This window comes from Schistocerca nitens, chromosome 11 (assembly GCF_023898315.1).
Source record: "Schistocerca nitens isolate TAMUIC-IGC-003100 chromosome 11, iqSchNite1.1, whole genome shotgun sequence".
In the NCBI taxonomy this organism is placed as follows: domain Eukaryota; kingdom Metazoa; phylum Arthropoda; class Insecta; order Orthoptera; family Acrididae; genus Schistocerca; species Schistocerca nitens.
The window spans coordinates 198,975,699-199,001,855 of NC_064624.1; the positions used below are offsets into that span (position 1 = coordinate 198,975,699).

Consider the following 26,157-nt stretch of genomic DNA (forward strand, 5'->3'; position numbering starts at 1 on the left):
CATCTCACTGCTATACTACGGAGACATTAACGAGGTTGCCCTTTCCGAACCACACGTGTCAAATTGTCGACGGGTTTTCGCAGTCTTGCTCGCCCGGCTACTACCGCGACACGAGCCGCGGGCCGGAGAGTGCCACCTGCGTTCGCTGCCCGTGCAACGGCAACGAGGAGAGCTGCTACGCCGACCGCGACGGCCGCGTCACCTGCGTCTGCCAGCCCGGCTACACTGGCCGCTACTGCGACTCCACAGGTACGGGTCGGCCCCCAAGTCAGCGTCGACATTCTCCCCGGTGTCTGTGAGAATGTCACTGAGTTTTCTACCCGTAAACATCTTCTTATGGTCTCTCTTTCAGGACTTCTTCTGACTGTCCATCATCCTTGTTTGACTATCTTGCTATTCTGTGAATTTATTGTCAAAATACCCCTTGGAATTACAGTCCAATTTAAATTAGTTGGCATTTGACATTAAGCCTACTGAACTGCTCCGACCAGCAATACGCAAATGGATATTGTATCGGTACTGCCAGCTGACTTGAAATTTCCACGTACAAAACATTGTACCTTCCATGATTTGGTAACTTAACCTGACACAAATATTTTGTCCGTTTCAAGAATAAATGTAACACTGGGTCTGAAAAGAATGAAGAACACATTTTTAAAATGCTGAGAGACACTAAAGAGCTTAGTACCATATGCAAATTTCAGATTTCGTGGGAGACAGATATTTTAAAGTGGGTGACTGGAGAACAGAGCTCTGCAGACAGTAGGCTACTCGTCACAACAACTTTGCACCTTTTGGATATTGAGTATCAGGTTGACAACTAATTTAAATTGGCTTACATTTGTGATGCTAAACGCTCTTTCATTGCCTTCAGTATGTACTGTTCATTAATATGCTGTAAATAATTTTATGATAAGATTTTTTTTTTCTTCACAGTTTGTTCTGACTACACTGTTATTGGACTTTCTTGCTGTCTGTGAGTGGGTTCTTGAAATTTATGTTGAAAATATTTCTGATACTGAAGATTCTTCCCATGTCCTCAATGCATACTCTTTACAAAGCTGCTGTATATTTTTTAAAAACAAATTTAACCATTCCTCAAAGCACTCTTATTTATCAGTATATGCCTCGAATAAGTTGTTTGCGAGATAACAATGAATGGTTGAGAGCCACCACTGGCTATATTGTCCTACTTGGTATAAATGTATTTGACATGTAAACTTTTCAATTAAGTCCCCATTTGATTGGGCTCAAATTTCACAACATTAACAAGAGATGCAATACTGCTTCAGCACGTTACACATTTCAATTTAATGTACGCTCACACCTGTTAAAGGAGGTGTTTCACATGTTGTCCTTGCATTTGGATGCAATAATGCATTCATTTCCACTAAGTTACAAATTATTTCAAAATCCGTCTGACAATCTTGTAAATCTTGACAAGACTATGCAATTCACTGTTCCAGATCTTAAACCATATCGGCAGAAGTGGTGTACTCTTCATTTTTGATATGACAACAGCTAGAGAAGTCCATGGGATTGAGGTCAGGTGACCTTGGAGGCCAAGTTATAGGGCCTTGCTCGACCTATATGTATCGGACTGTACTGACGCATTACGTGGTATCCTATGCCTGCAGCAAAATGTGCCGGTACCCATTGTGCATCTGCCACGTTTCCCAACCATTGGCAATGTATGAAAAATTTGTGTCAGTTAGATGGAGACATGAACAGAAAGTTAACATCTCAACATTTGTACTAACTTCATACAGAAGTCATTGCGGCTCGTAACCATACATTTGCATTTATCTCAGGAATGACTAATCGGCAGGCCCATGTTTACTATAACATTTTTGCCTCTATTGTTGTGTATTTTCACCTGTGTCAGTTTTCGCTGTTATGACGCAAGCTGTACAAAATTCAAGTGCTTAAGTCTTTACACATGCAATACCCAGGAGAAAATTGTAAACTACAATTCTGTCATAATGTATCCTTTCAAATAGCGAGCAGAATCTACTGCAGTTGTCTTGCCGGACCAGCTAATAAATCCACTTCTTTTGTAAGTGTACTTCTGAGTTCAGTAACAACAAATGCCTCGACTACCCTTTCACACCTCCCCGAGTGAGGTACTTGTATCGAATCCGATCTCGTGCTTCATCCTTAGCTGCCTAATTGTTGAACCCTAATGTTCCCTCATTGTCAAATATGAGCTTGCCCTTAATCAGTATTTACCTTGCAGGAAAAACATTTCTCGCATTAAATAATTCTCAGTAGTCTTCTCATATGAAATTAAAATAAATATTTCAAATTTTAAAGATAACCTCAGTCACCTTTTTCAGGAGACTGGCTGTCATTATAGCGTCAGAGATTTTGTTAATTTCTGACATTAGAAGCAACTGTTCGAGTGAAGATAACTTGAAAATTTCTTTGTGATCTCTAAATGTTGTAAGTCATGTGTGATGCAACACTTATAGTTGCTGACCTGTTGTAAGTTATCTGTTCTAATTTGATACGTGAAGAATACTGAGAATAATTTGCACTAACATGACTTTTTTGGTACAATATTAAATCCTAATTTTCCTTCCTTTTCTTTTGCTCTCTTTGGTATTTTCTTCACTTATGTGCCCCTAATGCCCATAAATCCTTTACAATTATTAAAATTATTTCAAATCTCTCTTTGCAATTACTAAAAGCTGTATATTTAAATTACCATATGGATTTCATTTTACTGATAAATCGTATCAGTGGTAGCATTTCTGTCTGATTTCTGCTTTCATCTGAAAGAAATGTCTGCATCCATGGTTTCTAGGCATTCTTGTGTTTGACACTGATGTATTTGGCCTGATTTGACTTTGAATTAAAGCAGTAAGCTTTGTCAGTTGAGACTAGGCAGAATTTATTTTTATTTCCAGTATTCGTTTCAAAGTATCAAACCTCCAGCATTAAATGGATTTAAGTCAGTTAATATTAAAGCATGTACATATTTTATGTACAACTTTTGGGTAACCTGTGGCACTGTATTTAACTGATCACAGGCTTGTTTTCATGTTGAACATTAATTATATACAGTGTGAACCAAAATTTGAGCACTTGGACACTACAGCACGATTCCTTGCATACTAGTAATTTAAAAATTCTGTTACAAAATTTTGTCCTGTTCATATTTTCAGTCAAAGAAAGGCAATTTGACAATACTGTAATCACAAGTAAATTACAAAAAGTACCTCTGTTCAATACTTCATAGATATGTTGCCCACTTAGTACAGTGGATATAGTTTTGTATCAGAATGCTGAAGTTTGATTCTATACCTAGTTGTAATTATTTTTTATTTTCTAATTTTAGATTTTTATACAGCAGTTGTAGAAGGTCTTACACAAAACACGTGCACTAATTTAATAGTAACACATAAATTAGAGTAAAATTGTTTTTATCATTGCAATTTTAAAGGCGTATTTTACCTTTTAAGCATTTATTCCATTCTCTTCCAAGCAGTACACACTTCCATGCTTTCCAGACCATTGACATGCTGTCATTGATGTTCTGTTTAAAATATTACAACTAGCCCCTTTTACTTGATGTGGTATTTCTTTTCTAATATATCTATATTGAAAAGCTTACAGAAATTACACCTAGATCCAGAACCGAACTTGAGTATTCTATAGCAAAACTTCACCCATAACACTAAGTGCACACAGTTACAATGTAGCCAGATTGCATTTCTTTGATGTCAATTTTCAAGCGAAACTGTGAATGGGGCAAAATTTTCGTCAAGTAATTATTGGAATGCAAGGAATCACACTGTGGTGTATGAATGCATGAATTTTGGTCTAGTGTGTATAATAGTGTAGGCAAATTGTGTACGCTTTAAACACATCTGGTAAAGAGCGTGTGGCTGCTGAAAGATAGTCCCACATGTTACCCAAAAGTCTGACATACTGTACAAATGTGCATTTTTGATTGACTTAAATCCACCAGATAATGAAGATTTCACCCTTTGTAGAGCATAATGGAAAGTACAGTATAATAAATACCGATTGAATACAGTAACTTGTAATTACGCATTCTGTTTCATAACAGCCGTGGCAAAGCGCAATGTAAAAATGTTTGCATGTGGAGCACTACACTTTTTATGTAAAACACAGCTAATGTTTAATTATGAACATAAGTATTGCTAATTTACAAATTTATAGCAACATATGTGCAGTGCTGCGAGCCAAGGTGAAATTGGGCTCAAATCTTCAGTGCCAAATGTAGAAATACAACGGTAATACGCATGCGGGTGACACTTCCAGATGTATACTTAAACCAGAGAAAAATGCTACGATTAATAATGATGTTTTAAATTAATAAAATGAAATGTGTGTGATAACTTAAATGCACATTTTCACCAGTTTTTAAAGAGATTTGAAATATCTTCAATAATTTCCTCTGTTGTCCTCACCTCTAGAGGCTGTGGTACTGTCGAGAAATTTTTTCCGACCTCACGTCTGGCTACACAGACTGAAGACTACCAGTTTCATTTACACCATTCACTGCACCTCCTCCGTAACTTCCTCCTCGTTCCCGCCCTCTCCTTTACACTTTCTCGCAAACTGCCACACTGTCTCCGGACCTGCGTCCGCAGTAGCCTCGTAGGTGGCAGAACTGAGTGAAGCCGCGGGGCGGTGTGGCGTCGTACAGGCGGGCTCCTGATGGAGCTGGTGCCACAGCGCGTGCGCCGCCCCGTCGGCTCGGTGGTGACCTTCTCGTGCAGCTACCACAGTGCGGAGCAGATGGAGATAGAGTTCCGGCATTCGCCCGAGAGCGACGACGACGGTGCGGAGGCGGGCGTGGCTCAACACCCGCACGCGCTGCAGCGTTACCCGTGGGGCGGACGCCGCCTGCTGCCGGTCACTGTCACCGCCGATACGTCTGCTGTCGAGTGCATCGTCGTCAATGCCGAGGGGCAGGCCGTGGGCATGCTCATGTCGGTCATCGAGCCAGGTCTCTCTCGTCGGGGTGCTCGTGGGGGGTCGCGGTTGCCTGTCACGTCGGTCTCTGCCTTCCATTCCGTGAGCCTGGGAAATTCTGGAAAATTATTGAGTGCCACTTCGTTGAAAATTGATGTGATGACCGTACAGATTAATTCTTACCGAGTCCACCACCCCTAATAAAAAGTTGTGGGTGGGTTGGATATCTAAGCTGCTGCTATCAATGCTACTTGGGGCGGTTTCGAGCAAGAGGACATTACCGGATTCCAACTAACAGATTCATAGTCTCATAACTGCTCTTGGTTGTTTGAATTATATGTTATTTTTGAAATTTTTTCTTTTTGCTGAGTGCACTTGATAACAGGAATTACTGTTTGAAACACTATCTGTGGAACTGAAGAAAAATGTTAGTGGCATCAGCAAATGATGTATAGTAAACAAAAGCAATGTTTATACCGTTGGGGGCTGTTGACAACCATTTTGTAGTGCATAAAACAGAAAAAAATGAAAGGAACAACCAATGGGAGACAGAATGGTCTAAATAGGGGAAATAAGAAGTTTGCATTTGAACCAGTATTTCATGCTTGCTACATCTATATGCAGCTATCTGCTTTAAACACAAAAAGTTCTGTTTGGATGATAGAAATTTCTTGTACGTGCCACCTAAGAGAGGATCTTTTTTTAATTTAAGGTAATGAAATTCTGGTTCCCGAATAGCAAACTTGTCACGTATTTGGATTGTGTGGTCGCATAATCGTTGCCTCGTGTACACACTACAGTCCACATAAACAAAATGTGACAAGCACCATTCCCACTTTGGGGAACGCACTTCGCGATATTTAGAGGAAACTGATTAACATCGGAAGTAAGGCAGAGATCGCACACGGCACAACGCGCCCTCCGTGGCATTCCCAGAATTGGTCTTTTGAGGAGATCTCTTCAGTTGTGTCTTCTGCACTCGCCTTTGTCCGTCTGATGCTGTAGTTTTGTTTGTTTCTTCTTTCTCAGCTCAGCAGTTGTATTTTGCTGAAGTTGTAAGTTTCCATGTTATTTGCTGACACAGAGTTTGATCCTGCACTAAATTATGCTCAGTCTCCGTGTTTCCATTGTGTGTCTTACAGCAGTTGGGGAGTAACGAATCGGACGGTTGACGAAATTGAGTGCTTCGGTGTTCATAACATTTTCATTTCTTGTTACGAGAGTGATATGAACAAAGTAAATATTATTGTTATTATTATTATTATTATTACACAATATTAATCGTGAAGATTTGAAAAAGAAAATCCACATTACATAAAATTGGAGCAAAATCTTAAGTAAGAACTAACTGGCTGGGATTTGCAAGTGATTTAGCTCTCTCAACTCTTGACATGGAAAAAGTTCTTGCCCAGGAAAAAGAAGAAGAAGAAGAAAATCCTTGAAAATAGAATTATGAGTGTTCTTTGAGAAAACTGAGATTTTGGTGAAATCATCAAGCACAACTAAAGTGAGAAAGACACATGGATAAATATAACTCAACAAATTAAGAATCTCAATTTCTAACTTGGTCAACAGGTAATAAGGAATGCTCCTCATTAGACACTTAAGATTCAACACAGCTCTCCCAGAAGCCACTTGTGCTTATGAAACTCTGTTCCATATTAAAAATTAAGGAAGAACTGATCAGCTTGTCAAAAATGAAAGAAGAGTCATAAGAACTTCAATAAATAAAACATACCAGGTCGAAGGAGCCCGGAGAATCCTACCCGAAGAAACTGTCTATCGAGATTGACACTCGTACCAGCACAGTGAAGAAGAAAAGAATCTCTTGTTTCTTTCTTAAGGAAACAGGATTTTACAACAATTTAGAAAGAAGACAAGTGGCCAATGGATCTGAGAAATTCAGTAAGATCTTCAAGCAATTGGACTCGAGGTAACAGATGCAAAGAACAAAATTAAATAAATATTCTTCTAAAGAAACACAAATGTTCAATTGAAATTACAGGTGGGAGGGTTTTAGAGATTTCAGACAAATTGTGCAGAGTACTGTTGGAAAGACCGAAATGGTATTGGGCGGATGGCATGAATTGAATAGTACAACTTTCAAAGAAAAGTTGAACTCGGTGTGTCTCAAGTGGTCCACTGTGGCCAATAAAGTTAGTAATAATGATAATAATAATTACAACATCTGATGTTTTTTTAGATAATGTAATGATATTTGATAAACTACTATCTGAAAAAACTGCTTAAATATTCAGGCAAATCTCAATAAGCTTTCAAAATGATGCAAAGATTGGCACTTTGCTCTAAATCTGTAGAAATGTCAAATTCAGCATTTCACAAAACACAGCAAAATGCATATGGTGCCGCCATTGTAAATCCAAACTGGCACGGTCGCAGCATAACAGTTTGTGCAGTATTCGGGTACTTGAGGAAACCAGAAGCTGGATGAGACTCTGTGTGAGCGTCAGTATGCAGAACTGTTGTCATCGTACGGCAGCTGTGTTCGTCACATGTTGTTCTCGTCTGTGTCATTACTGTTACTGTCCCGTCCATTTCGTGTTGTCCATCGTCCGTGTGTATATAATCGTTTATCTCCTGTTTGTCGAGCTCTGCCCAGAAAATTTGTTTCAGGTGGCGTTTCTTTCCATTTTGTAGTAGTTTCAACATTAATTTGTTTTTATTTTTTACAGCTTTTGTGTTGTTTATATTTTTTCAGCTCCTTTTTATGGTGATGGATTAATTTTGTAGTTTGAGTGAAACTGAGTGTTATTCGTTTTTTCTGGTGCAAAATGAAAATTTATTCTGGCTGAATTTAATTGAAAAGTAAAATAAATTATTAAAATTGTTGCAAATTGGCAGTCGAGTAAATGCAAGTTGTTTTCACAAACCACTGTTACACTTGTAAAGTATTAATAATAAAGTGGACATTTCCAGAATAGATAAATTTATTTTGTTTATCTTTAAAACCAGGTATGTTTTTCTGGTTTTTGATGTGTACTGTCATATTGCAACAAAGCATAAAATTTCAGCCAGAATCGTAAAAAAAAATAAATTTTTACAACAGTGTTTTTTGATCTTATTGTTTTTGTTCCCACTTACTGCTGTTGTTTTTGACAGAGACTATTTACAGAGAAACTCACATAAAAATGATCACGACTAACCAGTGTTCGTCTCGTACTGTTTTTTCAGTGACGATTCTGAGACGAATTTATCTTATTGCACCGTGTGTTTAGTTTGGAATATGTTCTGTAATTGCAGCTTCTGCTTCAGGTCTGAGGTGGTTGGGTCTGCAGCCTGTGCTTGCTTCTGAACTGTTGTCTCCTTTCATTCTCATTTTGTGTCACCTTGTCTATTTTTAGTGATATGTAGAATATGATATCTTTTTGCTAAGTTGTGAGGGTCAGAGAGTGTATGACAAAAGTTAATTCTCTATCAGCATTCACTGATATAGTGTTCACTGAATACAGAGACCTAATTTAAGATTTCTGTGTTGGACTTTTGTCTAATTTAGCAAGGGATGCCCCTCCTAAGAGTTGTCAGACTGGTTCGTCACATCTTTCGTGCGGTAATGGAAAGTGTCGATTTGTTTCCCGTTATGAGCAAAGTTATTTTTAAAGTCGAATTTTATGTGCTCACTTGATAGAGTCCAGTATGATGTATGTTTTATCTGTATGTATTAACAGAAACATTAAAAAAATAATGACCAGAGCTCCAGCGGCAGCTATGCAGTGCTGCTTCATGATGGTAGCACTCGACATGGTTCAGAGCGGCACACAAGTTGGCCGGAGCACTGGTAATTCATTGTATTTTAATGTTCCTGTTAATACGTATCAGTACAAAATATATCGCACTAGACTAATTTTAGGCCACTCTATCAAATGGGCACATAAAGTTGGTGACTCTTAGGAGGGACATCAGTATAAAAGTGACGTGTACGGTCATTCTAGAACCGTAAGTGAAGTGCTGAACTAATAGTTGCACAAGAAGTTGTGCACACCCCACACATTAAATGTAGAAAGTATGAGGCGTAGTCAAAAAATATTGTGAGGGTGAACTCTAGCAGCAACTGCTGACACTGAAACCATTTGGTGTAACTTGTCTGATCGGCTGAGCTGTTGAGACAGTCAGCGACATGTTGGAACATGTTCTTACTTGCCAGTCAGCGTCCTGAGACATATATTAGAATAAATTAGTTTTTCTGGAATTGTCTCACTATTTTCAGGGACTAATTTGTCTATCCATAACTGCCCACATATATTTCTAGAATTGGCAGTAGCACATATTGCGTATGTGAGATGTTGCAGCATGCACATCGATGGTAAATGCAAACTGTAAACATCTTCTTTAATTAATAGGCTCCAAAATCTGCGTACAACAAACCTCAGAGCTTTGTAAGTAAATTGGGTTTCATTTCGAGACCTTCAAAAGAATAGAAATTATCGTTATTTGCACTTTAATTTTCGTATTCTTGCAGGAAACTAAATGATCCTGTGACTAAATGTGCTTATAGTGCTCTCTTGGGGAGTTGCAGAGATTACCTTTACATCTGTCGATTCCATCTCAGTAGAAACAACATACTTTGTTGTAAATTTATAATGTCCTGAATCCAATCATAAATCGGGTCTGATCCTCAGTAAACTCATATTCTGTTGACTTTTGTAACTAAATCGAATGCCTTCTGGAAGGCAGAAGACACAATATTGACCTGGGTGTGTCTGTCTACAGTGCTCTTCATTTTAGACATGGGAAATGGGTACATTACGTGACTAAGGGAACTAGGAATAAAATTTTTGAGATTTGGGAAATGAAATTCCAAAAGGAAATTGTACTGTGGGCTATAGGATGGGTCTATGGCAAGGAGATATTTGTCCATGCGTTTACAATAACTGCACACGAGAAAATTATCATGGGAATAATGTGTAGGGGATTACGTGCAGTGTAGTCAACCTGCACAACGTAATCATACAGCCGTGTGTGTGTGTGATTTACATTTAGTGGCTATGACATCCCAATAATCATTGGAAAACTTTCAGTTGTTGGCACTAGTATGATACGAGACATTGTATGCGATGCAGCAGTTAATGTTACTGTCGTTTAACATGCAGAACGACCACCAATTGTGACACCATCACCGTTGCCGGGATCTACCGACTCTCCGCAGCCGACCATAACGGTCAGAATTTCTGAGCCATCCATCCAGATTGTCGAAGCCGGCAGCACTGTCCGCTACAGGTGCACGGGAGTGTCTGTCTATGAGGTAAGCAGTTTGCGGCACTCATTCTCCTTTCCTAAACATCTGAGAAGGAAACCAGCCGGCCGAAGTGGCCGTGCGGTTAAAGGCGCTGCAGTCTGGAACCGCGCGACCGCTACGGTCGCAGGTTCGAATCCTGCCTCGGGCATGGATGTTTGTGATGTCCTTAGGTTAGTTAGGTTTAACTAGTTCTCAGTTCTAGGGGACTAATGACCTCAGCAGTTGAGTCCCATAGTGCTCAGAGCCATTTGAACCATTTGAGAAGGAAACCTAACCTGTGGCTTAACTGCCGATATGTACAAGGTGTGTTCACAGAGTAAGTGAAATTTTTATTTTTTTGGAGAAGTTGGGGAATTTTACAAAGGTCACGAATAAAGGAAATGAAGTAATTTCTTTAGAAAAGACAGGGAATGCTTTAAATCAGTTAGCTTACATGCTTTAAACTGAGGTACAGTAAGAATAGTTGATAGATTTGTCAATATTGTTTTAGTCCCCATTTTCATAAACAGGCACATTTTTTATGGACTGATAAATGTTCATTTTCTAAGATTTTTTTCCTGTAAGTATGTTATGAAAATGTTATCAAAGAAAACTTTTTTCACTGAACAATGGTTACACTCTAATCAGCTTGTTGGATTATTAAGAACAGGACCTGCAAATGTTGGTGCTTACCTGGGGGAGGCGGGGGTTATTGTTTCTAGAAATTAGAAATTCAGCCATCCAGTCAATTCCGAGCAAACCTGAGACACATTGTGTGTTGATTTCATAACACATTGGATAGTCAGCTGAATCGTTTTGTATAAGGGACGATGTTTCAAAAGGCAAACCAATATGGGCTTTGAAAGTTGTAAATAGTAAGTTTTCGTAACTCGTGCTGAGATGTTGAAGAAACATTCAAATTGAATTTTTGAGACAGTACAGTTGCCTCTTCTTCAAAATGGAGTGCAGCAGAGTGCAAATACGAGGGCTGACTGAAAAGTACTGCCTCCACCTTCGTAACTCTTCAACAGTTTGCAGTATCGGTATGCGGCAGGTACTTAGCTTGTTCCGTAGCCCCTTCTCTACAGTTACAGTTGGCAGGAAGCCTTAGCATTGAACAGTTGTATTGTTAAAATGTAAAGTATGGAAACGTGATTGAAGAAATGTGCAGTCATCGAATTCTTGACAGCAGAAGTTGTCACCCTAAAGGAGATTCACCAGAGAATGAAAGCAGTTTATGGTGAGTATGTCGATGCAAGTACTATGTGTCGTCGGGCAAGTGAGTTTAAAGATGTTGAGGCGGGAACTTCTGACCTGCATGACAAACAAAGAGATGGGTGGCCTGTGACAGAAACCACCGAGTTTCACAACCAAAATGTTGACAGATTGATTCGAGACGATCGTCGTATCACTCGGAGCGAAATTGCGAGCACAGTCGGCATTTCACAAGAACGTGTGGGTCACATTAATGCTTTGCTCGGCTGTCGGAAGATCTGTGCACGACGGGTACCGCGGATGCTGACTCCCAAAGCCATTCAATTGTGAGAGGAGACGAAACGTGGGTACACCATTACGACCGAGAGATGAAACTTCAGTCTGTGGACTATTGACACAAAGACTCGCCACAGAAAAAGAAATTCAAGATGCAGCCTTCAGCTGGAAAAATTACGGTCAAAGTGTTCTGGGACGCAGATGGTGTTATCCGTGTCGAGTTCCTCGATCGTTGACCGCGGAACAACATATCCGTGTCGATTTCCTTGATTGTGGAACAACAGTAAATTCAGAGTGTTACATCACAGCACTACAAACTCTGAAACGACAGCTAACGAGGGTCCGAAAGGAAAACGGAAATGTTTTCTTGCAGCTGACAATGCCAAACAACACATTTCGTGTGCCACCACAGCAGAACTTCAGAAGACTGAATCTCACCACTGTACAGCATCCTCCATACAGTCCAGATTTAGCACCGTCCGACTTCCACCTGTTCCCGATAATGAAAGACGATCTGCGGGTACATCATTATGCTTCTGATAGAGACGTTGAGAGAACTGTGAGACTGTGGTTGTGGAAACAGAGCGTCGACTTCTGCGTGACGGCTTCAGAAAACTTGTCCATCGTTGGCAGAAATGTATCGAAGTGGCTGGTTATTAAGTGGAAAAGTGAATATTGGTAATTAAAGACCACATTCTAAGGATTATTTCATGCATTTGATTTATTAAAATATTCCCATCCAGACCCAATTAATGAAGGTGGAGGCCTTACTTTTCATTCAATCCTCGTATTTTATCAGCGCCTCATTCTCTATTTTTATGATAAACTTAAATAAGCTGCAGCACTGGTGGCTATGTTATGTACAGAAAATAATGAGAAAATGAACATTGAATTGCTCTGGGGATGTTGAAGGTTGGTAAATATGTGTGAAATTTTAAAAATTTGATATATGTAGAAAGTACTGATAATTTGTGTAGTAAGAGTCGAGAATAAGGGAATATTTGTTCATTTAGCCATGGAAATTCAGGAAAATCGTGAACCAAGTATTTTATCTATGGTGCTGGTGGTATACAGCGCCCAATATTTGTAACATGTGGTCATAAGCTCTGTAAATAAAGATGCATGTGTTGTTCATGGGGCGCATTTAAAAATAAAGGAAAACAATGGAATGTAACAATATTATGAGAAGGAAAGTTGTTAGTCACGATATAGTGGAGCTGCTGAGTCGTGGATAGGCACGACAAAAAGCTTCTCACAATTAGAGCTTTTGGCTGTTAAGGCCTTCGTCAGCAATAGACAGACTTAAACGCGCGCGCGCTTTCACACACACACACACACACACACACACACACATAAACGACTGCAGTCTCAGGCAACTGAAACCACACTGCAGGCAGCAGCACCAGTGCATGATGGGAGTGGCAACTTGGCGGGGTAAGGAGGAGGCTGGAGCCGGGAGGGGAAGGGATAGTATGGTGAGGGTGGCGGACAGCGAAGTGCTGCAGGTTAGACTGGGGACAGGAGGGGTGGGGGTGAGTAGCAGAAAAGGAGAGAAATAGAAAAGGCTGGGTGTGGTGGTGGAATGACGGCTGTGTAGTGCTGGAATGAGAACAGGGAAGTTGCTAGATGGGTGAGGACAGTGACTAAGGTTGAGGGTTATGGGAACATAGAAAGTATTGCAGGGAAAGTTCCCACATGCGCAGTTCCGAAAATGTGGTGTTGTCGGGAAGGATCTATACGGAACAGGCTCTGAAGCAGTCATTGAAATGAAGGATATCATGTTTGACAGCGTGTTCAGCAACAGGGTGGTCCACTTGTTTTTTGGCCACAGTTTGTTGGTTGTCATGCCTACATAGAATGCAGCACAGTGGTTGCAGCTTAGCTTGTAGACCATATGACTGGTTTCACAGCCCTGCCTTTGCTGGGATAGGTGATGTTAGTGACTGGACTGGAGTAGATTGTGGTGGGAGGATGTATGGGACAGGTCTCGCATGTAGGTCTGTTACAGGGATACGATCCACGAGGTAAGGGGCTGGGAGCAGGGGTCGTGTAAGGACGGACGAGAGTATATTGTGTAGGTTCAGTCGACGGCAAATACCACGGTGGGAGGGGTGGGAAGAGTAGTGGGTGGGACATTCCTCATTTCAGGGCATGACGAGAGGTAATTGAAACTCTGGTCGAGAATGTAATTCAGTTGCCCCAGTTCTGGGTGGTACTGAGTTACGAGGAGAATGCTCCTCTGTGGCCGGACGGTGTGACTTTGTGAGGTGGTGGGAGACTGGAAAGATAAGGCACAGGAGATTTGTTTTTGTACACAATATTTGACTGGAATGGGAAGAAACCGTAACGTGGGGTTCAGTGGTAAATACTGTCTGCAAATCACATCACAGTTGTTTGTAGAGTACCGGTATATGTATAAATATAGGTGAAAATTATATAATGTGACCCAAGAAGCTACAGCAGCAGTAAATTGTCTACAGTGTTACTGACTTGCCAATCCTTTTCCCAGGTTCCAGTGAGCCTGGTCTGGACCAAGGAAGGCGGAGAGTTGCCGGACAGGGCTTACGACGACCGCCGCGGCACGCTCACCATCACCAGTGTCGTGCCGTCTGACTCCGGCACTTACATCTGCACGGCATCCGACCAGTACAGCATCCAGACGAGCCGCGCCGTGCTCACTGTAGGAGGTCTGTATCCTGCCCCACTGCTCACAGCAGGCTGTCTTTATCTCGGTCACTACGTGAGGCGTTATTGTAACTGATCTGTAGGAATGTCTCTGTGTACAAAAGTTAAGTTCTTCACCGTGTATGGAGGACAAAAAGGAACACACACGTACATTCGGTCCAGTAGCTCCTCAGCTGGCATCACGAGGCTAAAAACACCCTGCACCAGTCCTCCCACCGAGGAAAAAATCCTAGACGGCACTGGGAATCGAACCCGAGTCCTCTGTGTAGCAGCCACCTGTGCTGACCATTCAGTTACAGAGGCAGACAAAAATGTGAAGTGCCTAGAAGACACAGTCAGGTGTCAGTGTAATTTCGTATATATGCACCTCGTCAGTGAGTATATGTATGACTGGAGTTGCCATTCTCTGTGACAAATAGTAAGACCACCAGAGTACATTAGTATTATTAATGTTTAGTGTTGTTACCAGTCCTGGTAGGGTATATAAGGGACATGATACACTATGTGATCTAAAGTATCCAGACACCTGACTGAAAATGACTTGCAAGTTTGTGATGCCCTCCATTGGTAATGCTGGAATTCAGTACGGTGTTGGCCCACCATTAGCCTTGATGACAGCTTCCACTCTTGCAGGCTTATATTCAATCAGGTGCTGGAAGGTTTCTTGGGGAATGGCAGCCCATTCTTCACGGAGTGCTGCACTGAGGAGAGGAATCGATGTCGCTCTGTGCGGCCCGGCACGAAGTCGGCGTTCCGAAACATCCCAAAGGTGTTCTGTAGGATTCAGGTCAGGACTCTGTGCAGGCCAGTCCATTACAGGGATGTTATTGTCATGTAACCACTCTGCAACAGGCTGCGCATTATGAACAGGTGCTCAATCAATGTTGAAAGGTGCAATCGCCATCCCCAAATTGCTCTTCAACAGTGGGAAGCAAGAAGGAGCTTAAAACATCAATGTAGGTCTGTGCTGTGATATTGCCACACAAAACGACAAGGGATGCAAGCCCCCTCCATGAAAAACGTGACCACACCGTAACACCACCGCCTCCGAATGGTACTGTTTGCACTACACGCGCTGGCAGATGACGTTCATCCGGCATTTACCAGCGTTGTGTATGGCTGCTCGACCATGAAATCCAAGTTTTCTCACCTCGCACCTAACTATCATAGTACTTGCCGTGGATCCCGATGCAGTTTGGAATTCCTGTGTGACGGTCTGGATAGACGTCAGCCTATTACACATTACGACCCTCTTCAACTGTCGGCGGTCTATGTCAGTCAACAGACGAGGTCGGCCTGTATGTTTTCGTGCTGTACGTGTCCCTTCACATTTCCACTTCTCTATCACATTGGAAGCAATAGACCTAGGGATGTTTAGAAGTGTGGAAATATTGCATATAGACATACGATACAAGTGACACCCCATCACCCGACCACGTTCGAAGTCTGTGGGCTCCGTGGAGTGCCCCATTCTGTTCTCTCACGATGTCTAATGACCACTGAGGTCGCTGATACAGAGTAACTGGCAGTACGTGGTAGCACAATGCTCCCAATATGAAAAACGAATGTTTTTGAGGGTCCCGATACATTTGATCACATAGTGTATGACTAGGAAAAACAGTCCTATAATGTTCAAATACAGCATTAGCAGTGTACTCCTTGACACAGTCCTGGCTATCAAATACCTAGACATAACATTGCAAAGTGACATGAAATGAAATGAGCACATAAGATAAATGAATGGTCAACTTTAGTTCATTAGGAGAATTGGAGGAAAGTATAGCTCATCTATAAAGGAGACCACACGTACAGCACTCGTGTGACCCATTCGTGAGTACTGCTTTAAGTGTGTGGGATCCCCACGGGGTCAGATTAAATGATTACGTACGAGCAGTTCAGAGGCTCACTGCTAGATTTGTTACCAGTAGGTATTACAGAGATACTTCGTGAACTCAAATGGGAATTCGTGGAGGGAAGACTATTCAGAAAATTTAGAGAACCTGCACTTTTGGCTGACTGCAGAACAGTTCTGCTGCTGCCAGTGTGCATTTCAGTGAGGACCACGAAGACGAGAGAAATTAGGACTCGTACAGTGGCATACAGACACTTGAGTCAATTTTCCCTCACTGCATTTGTGAGTGGAACAGGAAAGGGAACTACTAGTAGTGGTACGAGGTACTGTCTGCCCTTCACCGTAGGCTGGGTTGTCGAGTGTGTATGTAGATGTAGAAGTTAAGTACAGGGCAGCATTACTGTCTCATGAAATGTTTCTAGAATTACATGTATTTCTTCTTCTTTTCATGTAGGATAGGGAATGCACCTTCATTTTAAATTGGAGGGGGGGGGGGGGGGAGCTGTTCACTGATCATTCTGTCCCCATCCCTCCCTCCAAATACACACATACTCACACACTTTATTAACTAACATTCTGATACTTTATATTCAGAGAAGTTAGTCAGTGCTTTGTCCTGATTACTAAAACAATTAACAGTTAATGAGCTAGGAAATTTCAAAACCATCACACACTGCATTGCAGAGTGAAAGGTTAATTCTGAAAAAATCAACAGTTTATTTTATTTTACTTATTTTTAAATTGGTACACAATGGTATGACACCTGTCCGTCACTTTTAAGTTAATGACTCAGAGAAATAACCATCTCAAATTAGAGGTATTTATTGCAGCTGAGCATTCAATCATAATTCTTCTGCCTAGATTACCTGCATTTTTTTATTCAACTTAATTTATAAATTTCTCTCAATGATTTTTGAACTAGCACAAATTCAAAACCTGTGTGGATAAATTTAGTTATATCTTTATGCACAAATATTCACCAGAGTCAAATTTGCCTTTCCATGCTGCTAAAATATGGAATGGAAGAACAGATTTTCCAAAATGGCTTGTGGAGTTAAAAGGTAAATCCTTGTATGCTAGAAAGACTTTTCATATAGTTGGTTATTAAAATGTTGCATTTAATTAATGTAAATGCACGTATTACAGAAATTTGTGTTTTACTAATGGAGTGCAAAAATAAACAAATAAAGAACAGTGTAAAGGGAGGAAGCTAATTTCTCTTTTCTTTCTTTAAGTATGTGGGCTCTATGGAAATAATCTCCATTCTACTATAAGAAAAATACTCAAATATATAAAGCATATTTATTAGAAAAATGTTAAAACTGTGACTTTGTGTAACTTGACCTAATCGCCGTTTTACTCTTCTGCGGCATAAAATTCTACCTGCTGAGATTGCAGCTGTATGAGACAGCATCCTGTTCTTTGTCTGAGTCAAAATGTTGGTAGCCACTGTATTCTTTCATATGTGTAAAGTCACTCGGAGCCAAGTCTCGACTATGAGGCAGGTATTCGTAAATGTCCCACTTGAACTGACTTCTTGTTTTTGTGATGCAAGGAGTGGTTGAAAATTGTACAAAACACCTGACCAATAGTCAAGAAACTGCATTGCTCGTTTCGGATGGCTCGTCTGTTTTCTTAATGTCTCACAATGGGCTTCAGAATTGATTGTCCTTCCACATTCCACAAAATCCACTAACAAGTTTCATTTAGCATCCCAAAAATTTCTGTGTGCACACAGTTCGGGTCTGCAGCAAAAATTTTTCATGAAAACGTGATGATAAAATCATAAGTGTTTCGTATTAAGCCAGCTGTGTAATTGCTTTGGGCCATTTTTTCATTTCCATTTTGAATTGGCTGTACTTGTCTCATTTGCATGGCACTGAACTTATTAGGCTTTTTGGATTCCTTTCGGCACAAGTATTGCTCTGACTTGTATTTTCTGTAATTCCAAGCATATTTATGAGTCGTATAAGATGACATCTTTCATTATTTGGTGATTCTCAAATTAATTCCGATTTTCATTTATATTTTGACGAATGTGCTTATTGCATCACTTTGCCTCCTAGGAGTGCTTTATAAGGTCTTCCCAGTGACATCCAAATCAGGGTCCTAGCTAAATCGGTGCCCATGCTACATTGCTTTATAACTTTTACACGAAACAATCGTGGGCATGCGACTACACTGATGTGACACCATAAGCAAAACAAACTTCTACTGACACGATCTATCAGTTATGGGCTCGGCCATTGTTTATGCACTATTACTCTCTTAATTACTACCTGAAGTTATATGAATCCGTACGATCGATTACCACCGTGTAGAATGTGCTTGTAAGCATTTGTAAGCAGTCTCAATTCAGAACTGCCAAAAGCTGAAAATAGAGCCGATTTGTGAATTTAATTTTTGATGGCGACATTCTCGTTTGAGTATTTCTGTTTTCTCGGTGCATCTCATTGTCATAGTTTGTGCAGCTGCATACAAAAGCACTACACAGCCTATTAGTATGACAGTTAAATTCTGACGGTGATGACTGAGGAAGTTTTCAGTAGCTCAAGTTTACAAACAAATCTTATGCAATAAGGATACTGAGCTTTGTGATTTTTCTGTCGCTTCTTCACTGTTCTGGAGAATGTGTTAAAGAACGGGTTTAACATTCGACAAGATTTTCAGTAGTGACGCTTTGTTATTGCAGCTCTGCACATACTGTGCTTTGGCACAAGTCAGTTAAATGATTGTTTCACCTCCCACATCTTCACATGCTATAGGAAAATTGAGGTCACTTTTTTGATAGCCTCAGTATTTTAGTGTTTCATCTGTACAGTGTACAATTTTGCTCCCACAGGGTCCGGTTCAGAACCGCCGAGAGTCGAAGTGCGGCCTCAGTACCTGACCGTCAACGAAGGCGACAGTGCAGAGTTCGAGTGCTCGGCTTCCGGAATACCCCAGCCCGACATCAGGTGGACGCCAGATGAAGGCCGCCAGCTCAGCCCACAGGTACGTCACTCAAATATGCCTGCAAGGAATTGAGCTTTGTTTCTAATGTGTGGGCTGTTTCAAGAGGAGACTCACGACTGATGTTCAAAGACTAAAATTTTCAGTGTCTGTGGTTTTCACAAAGAGTCCGTACGGGTAGTTCTCTTCAATTTCCTTCACGCTTGAGGGGCAATGCGATGGTTGAAAATTAATTTCCTAAAACAGTACGATCCATTTCTCACACACTTAAAAATAATCATCTTTGGAGGTCTGGAAATTCCTAGCTCTTGTTAAACATACAATTCTGAGTACTTCAATTGAAGTAACTGGATAAGTATGTAGCGTTTTGCTTTTGTAATCGTGAGGTTGCTGGTGTGATTCACACTTATTGCAGCATACACGTGGTGTTCCAGTAGGAACGGTCAATATTCAGGGATAAGAAGGATCGATCGTTTGGAACAAAAACCGTTCTAACAGACATACGCCCTAGTTTGAAAGGTTATTAATGTACATTGTTATTTACTTTTTGTATTACTCAATGTGTTAGCAGGTTTACACCTACAAAAGCTTGTAAACATTACAAAATCTTTTGCAAAGTATGAAATGAAAAATATGTGTTCTAACACATTCACCTTAAAGCATTACTGTGTCACAAAGTGCTCTCATTCTCAAACATTCAATGAACGAAGTCCGAGTATTTGTGAATTGTCAGTTACACTGCTTCAAGACTAACGTGCAGTTTCTTATTGTAATAGTAGTCTTATTGTGCTGAACTTCTAGCATAAGATTATACCTCCACATGAAGATTATGACAGCATTTTACATTTTTAAATTCGGTCAGTAATTACACAAAATATTAAAAATCAAAATGTTGTTGCCCCTATGCAGCAACTGGTACTGGCTTCCGTGTCTCAGGATAGTGTTTTGGTAATATAGATGATGATATAGTACCACAAGGTGGGAGACTTATTTAGTTATACTTCTTTATGTAGCCACTTGTGCAACAGAAATATTTTTTAACTGATAAAAACATTTGACTCGGCACTACACAAACACTTATTAGTGAAAGTACAATCGTATGATGAAATCAGATGAAATTATGCCTGTGTTGAGGATTTCTTGGTAGGGAGGTCATAACATGTTGGCTCGGTAGAGAGTTGGTGACAGGTGTGGAAGTAACTTCAGGGAAATACCCCAGGGAATTGTGTTGGGACCCTTACCATGTATGTTGTTAATGACTGGACAGTATTAATATTAATCCAGACTTTTTGCAGATGCTACAGTTCTCTATAATGAAATGCTGGCAAAAAAGCTACACAAACATTCAGTTGGATCTTGATAAGATTTCAGAGTGGTGCAAAGATTGGTATTTTGCTTTAAACATTCAGAGATGTTGAATTTTGCACTTCACAAATCGAAAAAGTAGTATCCTGTAACTACAATACGAATGAGTTACAGTTGGAATCCAACTCACAAAAATGTCTGGTCGTAACACTTTTTGGGAACACGAAGTGGAGAATCAAACTTGGGTAAAGCAGGCGGCAGACTTCATTTCATCGGTAGAAAACTAGGGAAACACAGTCAGTCAGTAAAGGACATTGCTTACGAAACTTTCGTGCAACACATCATAGAATGTTGCCACGGTATGTAGGATCTGTAGCAAATAGGGCTAATGGAATATTGGAAGTATACGGAGAAGGGCAGCACAGTTTGTTTTATGCTTGAAAGAGTGTCACAGAGGTGCTGAGAAACCTGAATTGTTGGATGTTAAGACTCAAACTACCATGTGAAAACCTACAGGGCTTAAAAAACTGGCAATAATTGAGGAATTTAGACATTTTCTCCTGTTCTCTTTCTCTGCATCACTTGTGTAGAGACCACAGAAACAAGATTACACTAATTACCATGTGTACAGAGGCTTTTCAAGCAATCATTCTTCACGTGCATAATACGAGGGTGAAACAGGGAGAACCTCTAATAAGTGTTACAGGGGGAAGTACCCTCTGCCGTGCATGTAACATAGGTTTGTAGAGAATGTAACTAGATGTTTACTATGCAGGCTGCCTGTCTGTTTCCAGGTGTACTACAGTGGAGGCGTATTGCGCATACCGTCAGTACGCAAGTCGGACGAGGGTCGGTACACGTGCTCGGCCAGCAATCCTGCAGGAGAGGACAGGCGCACCGTCTACCTCTATGTCTCTGGTGAGTTCCTACAGGAGTTGACACTTCGAGTGGCTGCTACCGTCAGACTCGTTTACCGTGTAACCGTAGCCCAGCTCCAATTCTTTAAAGAAATGAATTCCCATTAGTAAAACATCCGTTTTACACAACTAAGTCTTTGACGGCATATCTACTGAACAATGTGTCGAACAATGATACAATTTTCCAGATACAGTCAGTGGTATATCTGGTTATGGTGTGCAAAATGTGGTAAGTAAGAAATTAAAATGTTCTGCCAATGCTGAAGTGTTAATGCCCAAATAGGGAAAATGTAGTAAGCGATTCTTTCCTCCAACTACTTTGTGGCGGGTGTCCGTGAGGAAAAGTTAGAAAAAGTTTGGGATTATGTGTAAAGTATGTTGGAAGTTGCTAACTACTCTCATTCTCAAATACTGGATGGATATAATCTGGAAAACTTGCACAACTTAAGTTATGCTTCCTCAAGACATACACAGTTTCCAGCTTTAATTACCATAAGATTATACCTCTTAATGAATAAATTATGACAGCATTTTAAATTTGGTCAATAGTTTTTTGAAATACAGATTGGTTGGTTGGTTTTGGGGAAGGAGACCAGACAGCGTGGTCATCGGTCTCATCGGATTACGGAAGGATGGGGAAGGAAGTCGGCCGTGCCCTTTCAGAGGAACCATCCCGGCATTTGCCTGGAGTGATTTAGGGAAATCACGGAAAACCTAAATCAGGATGGCCGGACGCGGGATTGAACCGTCGTCCTCCCGAATGCGAGTCCAGTGTCTTACCACTGAAAATACAGAAAATAGCTATATTATGAAAATGATAAGATTGCTGTTAACCATATAGAAGAGACATTGAGCCACAGACAAGCACAACGAAAAGACTGCTATACATTTAAACTTTCAGCTGAAAGGCCTTCTTCCGAAATGAGAACACACACACACACACACACATGTTGTTCACGCAAGTGCAACTCACACACACGATTACTTTCTCCAGCTGCTGTAGCCGGACTGACGACTACAATTGTGCATTGGAAGCAGTCACTTCATAGCTTAAACATGATATCACAGTCCAGTGCAGCCCATCACCAAAAATAAAACAAGAATGCAGTTTGAAAACAATCATATCATTCTATGGAGCTCTAAACTAAATTTCAACTAGTATTGGGACCCAGCATTTCCCTACATACATACAGAATTTCTTTACAATGTTTAGCATGTGTATAAATTTGTTTCATTATATAGTATCAGTTTTTGGGTACAAGATGTAGAATTCATATCACTTAACAATGATCTGCACGTTATGAGCGTAGCATTATTGGCTACAGAGCTTTTTTTTTTTTTTCAATCTGAAACTGAACTAATAAACCATCATTTTCATTTATATTTATTAATTGGTTGATAATTAATATTCTGGGATGTAATAATATTCCTTAAAATTGAACATTTTAGGTTAGGCTTCACTGCGAGTTACAAAAATACAAATTGTTGTAACCAAAAGCTTTTATTATACTATACTTTCCACCAGGGATTTTGGAAGATTATAACTTATAAGATCAGGTACATTTTATGTCAGTTAAGAGCTCCTTGATATATTGTTTGTATGACTTTTTGGTGGCAGAAGACAAAAAAAATTGGCAGAAAGGTAAGTTATGTGAATGTTCTAGGAGTTACAGTAACAACTCACCGAATAGAAAGTGGTGTTAGGTCATCACCAGACATACAAACAACACTGAAATCCTTTTTCAGTCTATAGCGCCTGTGCAAATACACACACACACACACACCTGGTATCTTTGTACTGAAATAGCTTCTTCCTCTATGAGACAGTGTTATGGGTTTAAAAAGCTTTACACGAAATACATCTATGCTTCATTAATTAACATATCACGCATCATGATGGAGGTATAATCCTCTAAAACGTGTAGTGAAGAGTGTAATATAGTAAATGTGGCAGGTTACTGCAGTTTGTATTTTCAGTTAATAATATTAGTTCTTTGTTTCACAACATATGTCAATAAAAGCTGTGTTCGAATGATGCTACTGTAGGGATTGTATACTTCAGTGTAGGTAAATACTAGATCAGTCGGCGACACCAGAGCGTTCAAGTACTCGTGTCAGTAGCCTCGTGACAGTGTTCGAGAAAGGTCGCTCTCTCTGCAGATTCGCCAGAACCTTCGGTTCAGCTCACGATGCAGCCTTCTACGTACGACGGCCCCGAGGGCGCGACAGTGGTCCTGCGCTGCCTCGCCGGAGGCGTGGCGGGTGCGCCGCCCCCGCGCATTACCTGGAGCCGCCAGGGCGCCGAGCTGCCGCCGAACGCCCGCCAGGACGACGACGGGCGCGGGTCGGCCACTCTGGAAATCCCGTCTGCAACTGCGGCTGACTCCGGCGTGTACGTGTGCACGGCTGTGAGGACGACCCCGCCGTCCTACACTACCAGCACCGTCAGAGTAGTCGTCACTGCCTACAGGTGAGGTGCAGATTTTGCCTCAAATTATTACTATCTGCAGCTCCGTTACTACTGTGTCGTTAGTGCTCTGTGTATCACTGTGACACTTTTTTTAAATAATATTGTGTACTATTTATCATCTGCCATTTCTTATTTAAAGTGTTCTTCTGCATAAATCTTTCTTCTTCTTCTTCTTCTTTTCTCCTCTTTTTTTTTTTTTTTTTTTTTTTTTTTTTTTTTTTTTTTTTTTTTTTTTTTGAAAAAAGGTCCCACTGTTCAAAGCCCAGCAAGAAAATAGTTGTGTTTCAAAAGGGTTCACTTTAATGTTCACCAAAGTAACACTTTTATTTCACATTATTTATTTTTGTATTACTTATTCTTTTATATGGAGTCTGGCTGTCCTGACTGTGCACATTTGTAGGCACTGAATGACAGACATACAATTAAAATACTGTTTGTTGTCCCAAATATCACTATTCTCATATTGGACCCTTTATTATCCAGTTCATTATGGAACCGTCATTGATTTGATAAGGAGAAGCAGGGGGAGGAATGTTACTATGTGCGGCTAGGGAATTGTCATTTGAGTCACACCAAAAGGTGGTAGTGCAGTTGTGGCAAACTTACCTGTCCACCATTGTGTGTTACAGGGGTAAGGTAAAAAGTTATTTTTCTATAAAATTATACTGGGTTGTCGATCGCACCGTATTGTAAAATCGCATACAGATTGTTAGATATGATATTTTGGTGATATTTCAACATGTGTCCACCCTGTCACTTTTGAGGCAAAACTGCTGCAAGTACCCTCGTATCAGGGTATTTCTCACTGTTAACACTAGCACCACCACACAACCAAAGGTGAAAGATACCAGACATTATCAATATTGAAAATTGCCAAACTGAATGAGATAATATTAACTCTGTCCCTCTGTTAAGGAGAGAGCCGAATACTACGCAGAATTTAAACCGGACCCCATCTCTGTTTATTAGGTTATTTGCTAATTTAATTTCAACAGATTCCCTAATAACACTGTCTCACTAGCTGGAAGTGCACGTGAAAGTCTCCACGTTATTATATTCCGTAGACGACTGGTGTCGAGACAGAGATCTGCAATAGCAGATTTGCTCTTTTGGTGTAAGTATGCGTCCTGCTTAGCTCAGTACATCGGCCCTCAACAGTCCTGATAGTCTGACCAATGTATGACATGCCACAACTGCAAAGACTACGGTAGACACCTGTTTTACGCAAACTGAAACTATCCTTTAAGGAACCTAAAGGGACTCTAATCTTAAGATGATTGTTGAAAAACACATTTCACGTCATATATCTGCAAAATACAAGCAGTTGTGTTGGAAACGTTCCCTGAGATAAAAAGGTGCCACCTCAGTATCATTTGCTTCAACGACTTTGAAGTATCTTCACGGGAAAGATCTCCGGTAATTATTTTGACAGGCGGCTCGGTGGACGTCGGGACGTCCTGGAGGGACTGGAATGAGGAGAAGTCCGTACCCCTGTCAGGGATGGATCCCTGTACCTCCAGGGTTAGACTGTAATGCCCTACCCACTAGACCACCATGGTCCTACTATGAGAAGTAAATAAAAAATACTCTCTACATTTAACAGAAAGGAATATATTGAAAAAAAAGCTGATGTGAATACATCAAAATATAAGTTTAGAAATATTTACCTAATGCTGCCACTCCCAGTCAGGAAACACATCCGTGTTGCCTTCATGTGGTGCAGTGGCAAGACACTTGGTTCACATGCAGATGAATGGTGGTTAAAATCCCCATATGGCCATCTAGATTTATGTTTTCTGTGGTTTTCCTAAATATTGGACATGGTTGAAGTGTCATACTACCATAACCTGAGCACATGCTCCATCACTTCTGATTAACAGGATATTATAAACCCTAATGTCCTTTCCTCGCTTCCTTTTCACATCTAATTCTCGTCTCCACAGGCAACCACCGCTCGTGAGCATCGAACCGGAACGTCAGACGGTGGCGCAGGGATCGTTGGCAGAGCTCCGTTGCGTGGCTTCTGGTGACCCCACACCGGCCATCACTTGGAGCAAGGCCAATGAGGAACTGTCGAGCAGCTCACAGGTAACACGACATCCGGTCCGTATCTGAGGTCACGCGTACATTAGTGCGGTGATGCTCGACTTGGGGGTGAGGGGACAAATTTTCACTTTGGCTGGCAGAGGGTGTTGTGGTTCTGGTGTAACATTCCTTACCACCACACTTTGTGCTAGTTGCTAGTATGTGGGATTAAATTTCAAGCCTCTCCATAGCATGTGATCAAATGAGGCTGAGGGATGCT

The 26,157-nt window shown here is 40.8% G+C and overlaps 1 protein-coding gene across 1 annotated transcript in view; it reads left to right on the top strand.

Annotated features, from left to right (window-relative positions):
• Nucleotides 1-26,157, top strand: part of LOC126213609 (basement membrane-specific heparan sulfate proteoglycan core protein-like) — an 843,204-nt gene that overhangs the window by 701,394 nt on the left and 115,653 nt on the right. Inside the window, exons 50-56 of the mRNA XM_049941462.1 lie at nt 84-249; nt 10,056-10,207; nt 14,181-14,358; nt 19,051-19,202; nt 21,260-21,383; nt 23,543-23,852; nt 25,796-25,940. Of these exons, the coding sequence (XP_049797419.1) occupies nt 84-249; nt 10,056-10,207; nt 14,181-14,358; nt 19,051-19,202; nt 21,260-21,383; nt 23,543-23,852; nt 25,796-25,940 (1,227 nt within the window). The remainder of the gene's footprint in view (nt 1-83; nt 250-10,055; nt 10,208-14,180; nt 14,359-19,050; nt 19,203-21,259; nt 21,384-23,542; nt 23,853-25,795; nt 25,941-26,157) is intronic.